General features: G+C 36.2%; 1 protein-coding gene across 2 annotated transcripts in view; it reads right to left on the reverse strand.

Annotated features, from left to right (window-relative positions):
- IPO11 (importin 11) overlaps nt 1-15,992 on the reverse strand; it is a 212,552-nt gene that overhangs the window by 116,587 nt on the left and 79,973 nt on the right. For both annotated transcript variants that reach the window (XM_003827413.5, XM_063604439.1), the window contains 4 exons: nt 14,600-14,726; nt 4,161-4,194; nt 3,963-4,003; nt 2,502-2,618 (listed from right to left, as the gene is read on the reverse strand). In XM_003827413.5, the coding sequence (XP_003827461.3) occupies nt 2,502-2,618; nt 3,963-4,003; nt 4,161-4,194; nt 14,600-14,726 (319 nt within the window). The remainder of the gene's footprint in view (nt 1-2,501; nt 2,619-3,962; nt 4,004-4,160; nt 4,195-14,599; nt 14,727-15,992) is intronic.

Consider the following 15,992-nt stretch of genomic DNA (forward strand, 5'->3'; position numbering starts at 1 on the left):
CAGAAAACCAAACACCGCATGTTCTCACTCATAGGTGGGAGTTGAACAATGAGAACACATGGACACAGGGCGGGGAACATCTCACACCGGGGCCTGTTGGGGGCGAGTGGTGCGGGGCTGGGGGAGGGATAGCATTAGGAGAAATACCTAATGTAACTGTCAACATGATGGGTGCAGCAAAACAACATGGCACATGTATACCTACGTAACAAACCTGCACTTTGTGAAAGAAAGAAAGAAAGAGAGAGAGGGAGAGAGGGAGGGAGGGAGGGAGGGAGAAAGGGAGGAAGGGAGGAAGAAAGAAGAAGAAAGAAGAAAGAAAGGAAGAAGGAAGACGAAGGAAGAAAGAAGAAGAAGAAGAAAGCACTATTGTACGATGGCTCAAAATGTTTGCTGCCTAATATCAAAAAGATAATTCTGGCCAGCTGCGGTGGTTCTCATCTGTAATCCCAGCACTTTGGAAGGCCAAGGCGGGTGGATCCCTTGAGCCCAGGAGTTTGAGACCAGCCCAGCCAAAATGGCGAAACCACATCTCTACTAAAAATACAAAAAAAAAAAAAAAATTAGCCAGGCATGGTGGCACACCTGTAATCCAAGCTACTACTCAGGAGGCTGAGGACAAGAATCACTTGAACCCAGGAGATTGGAGAAGAGGGTACAGTCGGCTGAGATGCGCCACTGCACTCCAGCCTGGGTGACAGAGCAAGACTTCATCTCAAAAAAGATAAAATTTGTTAACATTTTTTAAAAGTTTGCTGCCTCATGGACAAACGTCAAATTTGGCATATTAAAGAGAGTTAAGGGATATATGCAACAATGATAAAAATGATAGGGTTGATCAGAGGTTAAGGTAGAAAAAAAAAGAATCAGACAACTGAAAATATTTTTTTAACCATTTCCTATTTAGTTTGAGTTTTCAAAAACAAAAACTATATTGAATAACTATATCTTATTGTTACTTTCTGATGATATAGGCATGTAAGCTGCTTAGGCTATTTGTGCTCCGAAAGATGAGTGTAGACAGAAACACATAAGCATTTTTAAATTTACTAAGCCAAAAAAATAACAAACTTTACAGAAAAAGTTTTAATTCCAAGTTTGGGGAGACAAAGGTAAGAAGACCCATTTCTATTTTAAAAAAAAGTTTTATCTAAGAAATTTCCATCTGCCATATATTTCTAAATAAAATTACAGAAAATAGCCAAATCTTGTTTTTATAATCAACTTTTTAAACCATTTATTGCAACTTTATAGTACCCTGAAGCATTTTGGAGATGTGAAATAATTTTATGCTCATGAAATCCTAAGTTAAGTGAGTTCAGAATTATCTTTACCATTTTATACATGAGGACACAAGGTTAAAGACTTTGCCCAAACTAAATAGCAGAGGCAAGGACTTAAAATGAGTTCTTAAAACAGTTGCAATGAACTCTGTGTGACCAAATTCTCTCAATGTTGTTGGAAAAAACACCATCAAATGAATTAATGTGATTAATGTATTAAGAACACCAAGTACTAAGAATCATACAGATATTACTACTTTTAGACACCAGTACCCAGATCTGTTTCAAATGATTAACAGTGACTCAACCCTACCACGGGAGTCGCATTATGCTTAAAGTACTGGCAGTGCCATTAAAATATGTGAACTTTGAAAAGTTCCTTCAAGTCTCAAATTGTTTGAGACAATAAATTCTAACTCCTCTACCTCAAGTTTTTTGTGAGAACTAAATGAGAAATATATGCAAAGCATGTAGCACATATGTCAGTATGTTGTCATTACTCAATAATTAATAGCTATTCTCATCAACTGCTTTAGAATTAATAAATCTGCTCAAGGTGTCACAATTCACTAACAGCAGATCCAAGGGTAAACTCTAAGTCTGTGAAATCCAAATCAATTATCTTTCCTAATACAATGCAAATCACAGATTTGCTTCAGTGCTTTCCAAACAAGGATATGCAATGGTGAACTAGAATATAGGAAGTCACAACGATAATTACAGTGTGGTTTTCCGGATTAACAATTTTCCACAAAGATTCAGAGTGACAGGGGAAGCTGAATAACTGAACTGTTAAGAGCTTTATACCTCATTTTTAAGTTAAGCCAAATGTAAATATAATGCAGACCAGACTGCAAAAAATACTTAATTTTTCAGGTAAAAATAACAGACTTCCCAGAAGTCTTGCTGATGGACACTTGTGGCTATGCCCTCAAACACACTGAATTTTACTGGATCTTCTAAAATATGTAAAATTCTGCTCTATGAACACCTCTACATTGTTGATCCAATTTTTTTTTAGTATTTTAATTTTCTCATTTTTAGAAAATCGAATATAAATGTCAATTTTGAATAATACATAACTGAAACCATAATCTATAAGTTAGAAGCATTTCAATTAATGTTTTAACTCTTAAACAATGTAGTCAAGGATATTAATGAATTCTACGTCTATTCTACCCACCCCTCATTTATTTTCATGTTTTACAATATAATTACCTGCATGTTGACTCTTTCAATCACACAAGAAAGGACATGCAAAACATGCATCTTTGTGTCACATTCTGTAACTTGCTGTAGTAACTGAAAAAGTAGTGTGAACATGGTTTCCAAATACTGCAGGTAAAAAGAAAGAAAATAAAAAAGGTTTAGAATAGAAATGAAAGACCTCTACATTCATACGAACAAAAGTAAGAAATAAATCATAATGTCAAAGCAGTAAGTCAAATAAACAGCCAAAAGCTTGGCATTACCTAAACAACCTGAAATTGTTCAAGCTGCCGGTACATATTGTTTTACAAAGTGTTTTCTTTCTTCATTGCTGCTGAATGTGTCCATTTCAGAATTTAACTCATCTACAAACTGAATAATGTTTAGAGGAATATTGTCTAAGCTATGTCTGTTTAAATTTTATACTGTTAACTAAACTATTAACAGTGCCTTGTCACTGTTCTTCCATATATGCCTGGTGCCAATCACGAAATGTTTTGTTTTGCAAGACCTACTCATTACGGCAAAAAGACGTTAATTATTGCACTCACATACTAGTTATCTGATGTAACCCTTAATACATATCGCATGGAGATATACATTTTTATAGATATAACTTGTTATTCTAAAAATGGCAGAGTAGTTCTTATTAGGAAATCAAAAACAAATACCCTATGTCTGGCTGTGAACTCTTATATTATGAAAATTACGTTAGAAACTTAACAAATCACACTTACATAAAGCAAGAATTTGTTCTTTCAGATATAGGGCTCATTTTAGCACACACTTCTACAACACATTTCTTTCATCCAAAAATGTCTAGTGACTATTTTATTAAAGCAAGATCACTGCTTTACAAGCTTCCCTATCTATCCCCCTCACCAAAAGAAGTACATTTTATCACGTAACTTTCTTCTCACCCAGTCCTCTTAAGAACAAATATTAACACCCCAATGTTACTGATATGTTTAACAAGTGCTTACCGAGTACCAGTTATGGCAAAACACCATGTTAGGTGCTGGGGGTTGAGTAAAGAGTAAAAAGATGAGTAGAACTTGGTATTCTGCTCATCAAGTAATTTACAGTCTAGTGTGTAGGACAGGATAAAGATATACAAATGCAAATAACACAGAGAAATAACCTAAGGAGCAAAAAAGTAACAGACACACATAAAATGAAGATACTAGATGTTTTTCAATTTTGAAAAAAAAAGTTTGGCAACCAACTTCAACACAGATGACAAAATTGCTAAACAAAAGTAAGCAGAATATAAGTGAACTGTTAGCAATAAAAGTTACCAAAACAGTTTACAAATAAAAATTATGTCCTCCAAAATAATCCAATACAGCATACTTTTAAATTCAACTTTAATAAGTAACACATAGATAATTTCATGTATAAAATAGTATTCAAAGACATAAGCAGAAATTGTTTTTTAAAAAAAAAATACCTGGAAATGTATATTCTTACCGGTAGAAACTGATCTGTTCTAAATTCAAAATCATCAACAGGTGAAGAACAGTTAAGGAATATTTAGAATATATAAGTTTTATCAAAATAAATCTGTATCTAAAACAAGTATACATAAATTAATTTCACAAAATAAATAATAATTAAAAGTGTTAAAGTTCTTTGCAATGAAGTATTTTTAAATTTTCAGAAGGATATTTAACTTCAAAGTTGTAGCTGTTTCAATACGGACCTAAAAGAAAGTATATCATTAGTTTTTAATTATTTTAGAATGACTAAACATCATTAATATCAAACAAAAATTTTATTCCAAATCACTTTCTGTACTCTTATTATTATTAGAGTCACAGACCATGTAAATATTCAGAAATAAAGGGATACTCTCCTTATCCAAAGCAAGGAATAAAAAGAAAAGGTAAAGTAGCATTTATTCCTATTCTTTTCAGTTTCCCATAATTTACTTAATAAGCCTTTAATCCAGTGGGTCCTTCCAGGAAGGAAAATAATTTGCCGTAAAGTATGTGGAGAGCATGGGATTGAGGAAGAAGGAAGCAGGAAACCAGGGTGGGGTTGGACAAATTGGAGGATGTGTAAGTCAAAGGTGCAAAAGGAGACAAGGAAGGAAGGAGGTGGGGAGGAGAAAGAACACAAGCAAATTTCCACCTGTAACCTCAATTACAGTAAATCTTTGAAATATCCCCAAAATATTTTGAGATTTGCTAAATCCCACAGTTCACAAATACAGAAAGGTTTACATATGCTCCTGACCTCCTAAATCATATTTTCCATGTGTACCAGCATGTTACCTGGGCAAATCATATTACAACATAATCTCATTCTCTTTCAAGGGTTATCGCAGACTTAATCGGCTAAAATTGGCATGGGCTAAGATATTCATAGTTTCCACATAAAGTAACATGAGCTCAAGACATGACTAAATTCTATATTTCAATCTGTGAGATAATATATCTAAAACTTTTATTTCCCAGCTGAGAACCATTACTTTCTTAGATGTTACACTATAGCAACTGTTTTTTTCTTTCCAGTCATTTTTCAAAAAGTAAGCGTTTAAAACATTTTACAGGAGCTTCTGAGGTCTTGAGATGCAATTAGCCACCTTCACCAAATGTTAAATACTCTACTGCCAAATCCGCAGATTCTAAGAGCCTACAGTGCAGATGTTTTTTCACCTGCTTTTTCCTTTTATTCACTGTCTCTAAAGGCAACCTGAACATTTCCAGATTTTTAACAGATTTAACAAATTTTCTGCCACTTGATCTGCCACAAAATGACCTCATGAAAAGACAGTATGGTCAGGTATTGCATCAAAAATTATTCAACGAGGAACTATCATCGGCACTGTGTTAGCTGCTGTAGAAAAAGCTGAGTAAGCCATGCCCATACAGATCTTACAATCTGGGGAGGAGAGGAATAGATATTAAACTATTAATAGTATCTATTAATAGATTAATAGATACTGATAAAAATGGCTAACTTGAAAACATTAAGCACAGGACAATCCCCTTGAGGACATGGACTACACATAAACATCTTTAAGTTCCCAGCATTTAGTACTGAGTGAATATACAAGTACAATATTAACAATTCACAGAGACCAAGACATGAAAGCCCCTCAAAAGAAACAAGAAATCAAGGCTAGGCACGGTGGCTCATGCCTATAATCCCAGCACTTTGGGAGGTGGAGGCAGGCGGATCACTTGAGGCCAGGAGTTTGAGACCAGACTGGCCAACATGGTGAAATCCCATCTCTACTAAAAAAATACAAAAATTAGCTGGGCATAGTGGCGTGCACCTATAATCTCAGCTACTCAGGAGACTGGGGCACCAGGATCGCTTGAACCTGGGAGGCGAGGGTTGCAGTAAGCTGATTGTGCCACTGCACTCCAGCCTGGGCAACAGAGCAAGACTCCAACTCGGAAAAAGGAAAAAGGAAAAAAGGAAAAAGGAAAGGAAAGGAAAAGAAAAGAAATCAAACTGCCAGCACACTAACCCTTAATTCTCTCAACTTTCCTCCACGAAAGGACCATTTATTCTAGAGATGCACTCAACCCCGAGCCATAACATTTATGCAAATAAGTAAATGAAACAAGACACCTGAATAAAACAATGTTTTCCTTCCTAAAAAGTGGAAGTCAGTGTAGTAGTATGTGCAGAGAAAAAGGTGAAATGAATTAAGATGAACTGCCTGCATTCCAGTTTGACTGCAAGAACAGAAAGCCAGATCACAAGGGAAAATAAAAAAACACAGACTTTTAAGGAAAGTTAAAGAGCATTTTAAATGATGACAAATAAACATAAGAAAAACAGTCGGCTCTTCCTGAGCTTTAAAAGAAATAAGAGGTACTTACCACAAAGAAATGGAATGAATTTGGCAGCAACTCAAGCAATGGCGGGACAACATCAAAACTTGAGTTTATAGAATGAAGACTTGTGGAGTGTGCTAGAAGACTGGTAGAAAAGTCTAACACATTTCTACTGTGAGTCTGTCTACCCTACCCCAGCTGAAACCTCAGAAAATTCATGAAAAGATAACAGGCAATTCCAAATTGGGAGAGTAAGTGCCGTCAAGACATAAGAAACATTGGACAGATCCCCCAAAGCATGAGAGAAACAGGGAAATGAATGAGAAGAAAATGCAGGTCAACAGTACTTCCAAATACTGCTACAAAGGTAAGCAGAGCCAGAAACTTCTGTGCAGATGTCACAACGAATGCGTCTTATCAAGACACTTAGGTGGATTTGGACTAGCCTAATGCCTGACCACTTTTACATCTTGCCCATAGCAGTGAAGGCAGTCCACAGACCAAAACAGTGAGCATGGTGTTGGGGCCAGAAAGAAATGGCAGTATCTCAGGGACTTAAGACCACCAGGAAAATGTAAATAAGGCAGACACAAAATAATAATATGCTAAGGAGAAATAAAATTATGATTTCATAATTCAATTATTTAAAAAGCCATCCTCATTCTTGGGTTCTTTCCTATCCCTATTCCTAATTCTTTCAATAAGCATTTTCTAAGACTTGACTCCATGCCAGGCATAAGAAATACTAACATAAATGATATTATCTTATACATTAGTACACTGAATTACACAATCTGGTATCATCCTTCTGAAATGTTATATGAATAAGTTTCCTAAAAGGATAGAAAGCATCTTTGATTTATTCATCTCCTCCTGAATCAAGGACCAGAGATAAAATAAAAATAAGTAAATAAATTCATCTCCTTTCAAGAAAAAAATTCTCAAGGTCATTTTCATGTATAATTAATAGACATATCAATTATAAACTCAAAACTGACTGTAGGAAACTTAGTAGACTAAGATTTCCTTTCTTCTTGGTTTTAGATAGGTCTAATATTTTGATGTCTCAAACACAGATTATTTTATATTTCCTTCAGAATTTATATTTGATGAGTATAATTGAATTCAGAATTCATTCTGGGATCTTTCAAAACACAGACTAGTTGAGAGATCAAGATCTGTAGCAGTGTTTTTGAGATACAAAGGATAGGTAAATAGAAAAAAAAATTAGAAAGTGTACAAAAGAAAAATTGACAAAACTGAAAGACCCATAAAACGCACAAGAATGGAAAGACAGAAGAGTTTCAAAGCACCTGTAATACCTCTGCCCAGATCCCAGCTGTACTTCCCACAGTAAATATAGGCTATGCTACAGTCTTCTCCATACCACTGAAAGTACTTCATTAAACTCCACCTAGTAACTTTCCATTTTAGAAAATTCAATACAATTATGCATCACATAATAATGTATTAGTCAACAACAGATCACATTTACAAACGTAGTCTCATTATAACTGAGTTGAAAATTCCCATCACATAGTGATGTCATGGCTGTCAAAACACATCACATTACCTATGCATTTGCAGTGATGCTGGTGTAAAGAAATCTACTGCACAGCCAGTAGTATAAAAGTACAGCACAGACATGGCCTGGTGCAGTTGCTCACACCTATAATCCCAGTACTTTGGGAGGCCACGAAGGGAGAATTGCTTGAGGCTCAAAGTTTGAGAGCAGCCTGGGCAACATAGAGAGATCCCACTCTACAAAAAAATCAAAGAATTAGGAAAGCCTGGTAACATGCATTTGTAGTCCCAGGTAATTGGGAAGTTGAGGTGGGAGGATCACTTGAGCCCAGGAATTCAAGGCTGCAGTAAGCTATGATCACGCCACTGTACTCCAGCCTGGGTGACACAGCAAGACCCTGTCTCTTTATAAAACAAAAGTATAGTACATACAATTATGTTCAGTAGTATATAATACTTAATAATGAAAATAAGCAACTACGTTACTGGCTTATGTATATGCTACACTATACTTCCTTATTGTTACTTGAGAATATACTCCTCTACCAATTAAAAAAAAAAGTTAACTGTAAAACTGCCTCACGCAGGTCCTTCAGTAGGTATGACAGGAGAAGGCATTTTTTGTTGTTGTTTCTTTTTTTGGAAGAATCTCACTCTGTCACCCAGGCTGGAACTGCAGTGGCATAATCATGGCTCACAGCAGCCTTGATCTCTTAGGCTCAAGCAATCCCACCTCAGCCTCCCGAGTAGCTGGGACTATAGGCACATGCCACCATGTCTGGCTAATTTTTGTATTTTTTCTGGAGACAGGGTTTCACCATGTTGCCCAAACTGGTCTTGAATTCCTGGGCTCAAGCAATTTGCCCGCCTTGGCCTTCCAAAGTGCTTGGATTATAGGCGTGAGCTACCACACCCAGCTCAGAAGAAGGCATTGTTATCATAGGAGATGACAGCTGCATGTGTGTTAACGCCCCAGAAGACCTTCTAGTGGGACAAGATGTGGAGGTGGAAGACAATGATATTGATGATCCTAACCCTGCGTAGGCCTAGGCTAATGTGTTTGTGTCTCTGATTTAGATTTTAAGAAAAATTACTAGAAGTGGAAAAAACTGTAAAATAAAAAAAGCTTACAGAATAAGGATATAAGAAAAGAAAATATTTTTGCACAAATATACAATGTATGTGTATTTTAAGCTAAGTGCTATTACAAAGGAGTCAAGAACTTTAAAAATTTTTTAAAGTAAAGAAGTTACAGGAGGCAGAGCTTGCAGTGAGCCGAGATTGCGCCTCTGCACTCCAGCCTGGGTGACAGAGCGAGACTCCGTCTCAAAAAAAAAAAAAAAAAAAAAAAAAAAGTTAGAGTAAGATGTGGTTAATTTATTGTTGAAGAAAGAATATTTCCCAATATATTTAGTGTAGCCTAAGTGTACAATGATTATGAAGTCTACAGTGGTATACAGTGATTTTCTAGGCTTTCACATTCACTAATCACTCATTGACTGCCTCACCCAGAGCAACATCCAAGCCTGCAAGCGCTATTCAAGTTAAGCGCCCCATAGAGGTGTAACGTTTTTTATCTTTTATATTATATTCTTACTGTACCTTTTCTGTTTAGACACACAAATACTTACCATCATGTTACAACTGCCTAAAGTATTTAGTACAGTAACATGCTACACTGGTTTGTACCCACAGCCTAGATAGCCTCTACTATCTCGGATTGTGTAAAAGCACACTCTATGATGTCCCCACAGTGAGGAAATCGCCTAAGGACGCATTTCTCAGAATATACCCGTCATGAAACAGCACATGACTATATGTCTATGCTGGTTGGTGGTCAACGCGCCCATGAAGACGGCCATTTCTTTGCTTCACAAGCAACCACACCACACCCTCAAACTACACGCTTTCTGATTATACCACAGTTTATATCTTACATAGGCTTTCACAAAAGTGAAAGATTATACTAATGCTGAATTTCTAGTAATTTACTGCTTGTTTTACTGAAGGTTAAATAATCTAAGTAAAACTTTCTAAAAATTTCTTTTTTCTTTTAAGATGAAATCTTGCTCTGTTGCTCAGGCTGGAGTATGGTGGTTTGATCTCGGCTCACTGCAACCTCCACCTGCCAGATTCAAGCAATTCTCCTGCCTCAACCTCCTGAGTAGCTGGGACTACAGGTGCCCGCCACCATGCCCAGCTAATTTTTGTATCTTTAGTGGAGATGGGGTTTCCCCATGTTGGCCAGGCTCAGGTGATCCACCCACTTTGGCCTCTCAAAGTGCTGGGATTACAGGCGTGAGCCACCGTGCCCAGCCAAGACGTCCTAAAAACTTCCTTTGAATTTCTGAAACTTAAAGATATAATTAGTTCAGAAACCCTACAGCCTAAAGAAGCCCAGTTTATAAACAAAGATTCTGGTTAAAGAATCATCTGTAGTCCTGGGAAAAGAAGGTTCCTCTAACCTAAAGTTTAGTAATTCTAGTTTACAGTGTAGAAATAATGTTCTAAAACCTAGAAGTTGTCATAAGCACTCTATCTACTAACTATTATAAAGGGGAAAGGAAGGGAGAATGTAAAAGATACCTTTTAGAAGGTGTTTTGGTCTATTGTATAGAATCCAGGTCAGTAGTTCTCAAATTATGGCACAAGGAACTACTGATATGCTCCAAAAGAGGTAGTCTGCTAACAATAAGTTTAAAAAGGTGGTCAATTAACAGTAAGTACAAACACTGGACCACATGCAAAAAAAAATGGCTAATGAAAACAGTATTTAATCTTCCATAAACTATGAAAAATTTGTGGGTATTGAAAGCTACAAGAATGCATTTCCTACCAGGTGTGAAGGCTTACTATAAAGCTGTTGTTTAAGAAACAACAACAACAACAACAACAAAAAACAATATTCAAGTAGAGACACACAAACAGGCCAGTGAAATGGCACAAATTCCAGAAACAGGTCCACATGTAAACATGGGATATGACAGAGACAGCTATAAGGACCACAAAGAAAACTACGTATTATTCAATGAATCACTGTAGTGTTGCCATCCTTATTTTTTAAAAAAGATAGAACCTTACTTACATCAAACTCAAAAATAAATTCGAGGCAGAATAAAAAACCAAGAGTGAAGAAAAAGGATTTCTTTCCAGGCCGAGGGGCCAATGCCTATAATCCTAACACTTTGGGAGGCCAAGGTGGGAAGACAGCTTGAGCCCAGAGTTCTAGATCAGCCTGGCCAACACAGTGAGACCTCGTCTATACAAAAAATCAAAAAATTAGCCAGGCATAGTGGTACACTCCTATAGTCCTAGCAACTCGAGAGGCTGATGTGGGACAATTGCCTGAGCCCTCGGGTGTCGAGGCTGCAGTGAGTCGTGACCTCACCATAGCAGTCTAGCCTGGGCAACAAAGTGAGACCTTGTCTCAAAAAAAAAAAAGTAATCAATAAATCTATTAAAATGTAAAACCTCTGCTTAACAAAGACAATAGAATGAGACTGGAAAGAGGAATTCAACTGCATTTGTAATATTTCATTTCTTAAATAAAATATTTGAAATATATGTGGAAAATATTACAAATGAAAATATGGGTAACTGAGTGATGAGCACACAAGTGCTTCTTCTGTTAGCTGCTGAATTTTTTATTGACAAAATTCTTGCCTATGGGGTAGCCCTGCTCTTTCTACGGAGCAGCCAAAAAAAGAAAAAAAAATTAACAGCTACTTCTACTCCGTCACAGCCAGTCTCCTTCTAATAACAAAAGAATAGCACATGGACAACGGTAGTTAATCAGTATCAAATGTATCCCGATTCCTTAACAGCAGCCCTTAGGAAAGAGAATGCAGATTCTGAAAGCCAGAGAGGAATTCGATTCATCAGGATCTACATACTTGTGACACAGCAGAAGCAGTGCAGCAACTGGAGGAAACAACTTCTCCAGTTAGTACAGGACTTCACAAATTTTATAACATCAGAGGCCGCTGGGCAGAGAATGTCTCTTACCTCTGATAGCCGTGTGACAATATAAAATTACTGTCTGATCTAGGGAAATATAATGCAGAGTGACATATTTTTTGGTTTATTTGAAATATTGTTAACTTTTCCTCAGTATAGCAATTTGACTTAATTGTGTGACACATATGTATACACATACATACACAATGTGTGTTTGTGTATATGTTTATATATAAATGCATGTTTGCATATATATACATACATGTCTCTATATGGTTGTACACTATTGTGTATATGTATGCATGTATAAGGTATCTCCCCACATTATATTAGCTAGCATTTCTCAAAGGCTGAAAATTAAAGCAGTATGACTTATACATTCTTGATTTTAAATGTACTTTTTAAAAAGGCCAAGGTTTACAACACTAACCACTAACTGGGTGCCTTACTAAACAATCTTCTTAACAATTTATTGCAAAATAATAGTTACAGTATAAAACATATGCAAAACATGTAAACGTGAGATGTAGCCACCAGAAGATATAAAGGGCAAAGGCTGAACCTAAAGCAACATTTCCTCAAAGTATATTCTATGAATATTAATGTATTAGTCATGTGGGCTAGTCATAATGCAAACGTACTTCTTTTTTTTTTTTTTTTTTTTTTTTTGAGACACAGTCTCTCTCTGTCACTCAGGCTGGAGTGCAGTGGGGCAATCTCGGCTCACTGCAACCTTTGCCTCCCAGGTTCAAGCAATTCTCCTGCCTCGGCCTCCCAAGTAACTGGGACTACAGGCGCATGCCACCATGCCCAGCTAATTTTTGTATTTTTAGTAGAGATGGGGTTTCACCGTGCTGGCCAGGCTGGTCTCAAACTCCTGACCTCGTGATCAGCCCACCTCGGCCTCCCAAAGTGCTGGGATTATAGGCGTGAGTCACGACGCATGCCGCAAATGTACATTTTTAAAGGCTCTGACCAGTTGCATAACTAAGAGGCCCATTTGAATATTTATTTCAGAGTCTTCCAAACTTATCTGGCCATGAATCCCTTTCTCTCCAGTTACACTTGTTGATATCTGGTAGAATTAATGTTCTGTTTTTAAGGTGCTGGCTGAAATAATTCATTTTTCTCTTTCCTTTTTTAATAGACTCATTATAAAACAAGTCTAAGACCCAAGCAATTTCTGGGCCCAGTGCAGTGGCTCACGCCTATAATCCCAACACTTTGGGAGGCTGAGGTGGGTGAATCGTTTGAGTCCAGGTGTTCAAGACCAGCCTGGGCAATGTGGCAAAATACCATCTCTACAAAAAATAGAAAAATCAGCCAGGCGTTGTGGCGCATATAGTCCCAGATACCTGGGAGGCTGAGGTGGGAGGATCAGCTAAGCCCAGGACATTGAGGCTACAATGAGCCGTGATAGTGTCACTGCACTGCAACCGAGGCAAAAAAGAGAGACTCAGTCTCCCAAAACAAAACAGAAAAAAGAAAAACTCCAAGCAATTTCTCTATTTCCCAAAGAAAACTTAATTGAAATTTAACCCTTTTGTAACACATCCATAAATCATTTAGTATCTTCTCTTTGACAGAAGGGCAAATATTTCCAACTAGGAAAGCAAAAATTTAAATCTTATGCTTTATTCTAAAGCTATTACAGAAGAAAATTAATTTTAGCAAATAGAAATTTTAGAAGTAGCTAGGTTATATTAATAAATTTCTAAGAATGTAAACCCAGTAAAATACCACAAGGCTCTCTTGTAACTTCCCATGCTTATAGTATTTAATAATTACAGAATGGTACTTAAATTCTCAAATTATTTACACAAAGCAGATAATACTTAGGTAGAAAATCCAAAGATCAGTTCTATTTGCCTTTGGAATGTATTGTGTTTCTGTAACAAATTCACCTATTTATGCTTTCCTTTAGTGAACACTACATGTAGCTTTCTTTATGTCAGCATATGTAAAAAAGGGAAGTACAGTCCAAACCTCTGCTGACAGGCAAAAACCAGGTGGGTTCAAACTAAAAATAAAATTCGGGGGGGTAAAGGGAGGGAGACTGAGACATGATTAAAAAAGATCTTAGCACAACTCAGGGGAGAAAAAAAAAATCACTTAATTTTACCTAAAACAAATTGAAAATCAGGAAAAGACAGCGAACACGTATATTAAGTCACTAATATATTCACCCAGGCATACAGTAAAGCACCAGTAGGAAAAAAGAAAGAAAACTATTCTTTACAATTTAAACTTCTTAAAATCATACGCCTGTAAAATTACTACTACTATTTCAGTAATTTTATAATAAAGCAGCAAACCTACTGCTTTGAAGGGGGAAAAAGCAATGAAGAGCTTACTATCAAGTTTTCAGTAACAAAATCAACAATAATATATGAATACCATAAAGAAAGAAAAATTCCTTAAAAGAGCCCAATAATTCCAAAGGCTTAAAAAAAATTCTCAAAATGAGGGACAAAGAATCAACAGTAAAGATGAAATAAATTATGATGCTATTTCAATGCCAAAGTCTATCCTGATTTTTAAAAAGAACATGTAAGCTATAAAGGGATTTTTTAAAACTGCCTTTTTTTCTAAGAAATTATAAATTACTTTATAATAGTAGAGCTTAATTTTTTTTTCAATGACTAGTAATGGGAAGGGCAAACAAGAATCAAAAGATTTTCTACCCTCAAATCAAACTGCTCACCAAGGAATAACTAGTGCAGTGAAAGGCCATAAACATCATAAAGAAAAGACATAAACTGTTGTGAACTTGATGATTTGCACAGGTGAAACTTTAAAAACTAACTCTTTTAAGGCACTTAAGAAACATACCACTAAATCTTGATCTTGAAGCAAGTTACAGATTGCTTCATAAAGCATGGGTCTTAAGTCAGACTTGAATTTCACAGAAATCCACTGACCGATGAGCCAAATCACCCTGCGTCGCAATGGCTTATACCTAAACAGGAAAAAATCATGAAATTAAAATGTTAAATATTTTAAGAGGTCTATTTCTTTTAGTATAATTTATCATTTAAATCTAAAATGTAGTAAGAATGCAATCTGCATTTTTAATATAAAAGCTTAAAAGCAGGTGTGCTGGCTCATGCTTATAATCGCAGCACTTTGGAATGCCAAGGAGGGCAAATCACTTGAGGCCAGGAGTTGAAGACCAATCTGGGCAACATGGTGAAACCCCATCTCTACTAAAAATACAAAAATTAGCAGGGCGTGGTGGCATGCACCTGTGGTCCCAGCTTCTTGGAAGTCTGAGGCATGAGAATCCCTTGAAACCCAGGAGACAGAGGTTGGCAATAAGCCAAGATTGTGCCACTGCACTCCAGCCTAGGCAACAGATCAAGGCTCTGTCACAAAAAAAAAAAAAGCTTAAAGCCTACTTCTAAATGTACCACAGTACAAAATATTAACAATGAAGTCTTGATCTAAATAAATATTATTAAAACTTTTAGTACTTAAAAATTCCTAGGCATATATGTTGTAATCCTGACTCTTTTATCTTAAAAGAACCGCAATGTAGATATGTTTCATAAAAACCAAATCCATTTGTTTTTAGCTCAAGTAACCAAAAACAGTGGCAATGCCCCAAACTCTAAAACTGGAAAGGTCCCCAAAAATAATAATAAAGAAGCTCCTGTATGTAATTTTCTACTCCAATTCTGTTAATACTATGAAGATTATTTTCAGAACAATGTAAGAAACTTCTAGGCTTATATAAAACTTTCATATAAATTTTGTGATTTCAACTAAGCTAATTTTGTAAGAGGTACACAATAACAGAATGTGACTCAGATTACCAAAATAACATATATTAACATTGGCAAAACATTTACAGTAGCACATATATACATTTCTTTCTTTCTCTCATCATCTTCGCTAAAAGAAATCAAAGTTCAGGTAAGGAGAAAAATCATGCAGTTCAAAACATTTGTGTCCAAGAATTTCACTCATGAAGTACCTTTTTGATATTATGTAAATTTTAGTGGCAAGATGATAAATATTTCTGGGTATAAATGAAACACTTTTTTTTTCCCCAAAAAACTGCAATTTTAAAAGATGATCAAGCACACAGGAAAAAACTGCTCATTAAAGTTGCAAAAACTGGGCCGGGTGCAGTGGCTTACACCTGTAATCCCAGCATTTGGGAGGCTGAGGCGGGCAGATGGCTTGAGCTCAGGAGTTTGAGACCAGCCTGGCCAATATGATA

This window comes from Pan paniscus, chromosome 4, assembly GCF_029289425.2.
Source record: "Pan paniscus chromosome 4, NHGRI_mPanPan1-v2.0_pri, whole genome shotgun sequence".
Classification (NCBI taxonomy): Eukaryota; Metazoa; Chordata; class Mammalia; order Primates; family Hominidae; genus Pan; species Pan paniscus.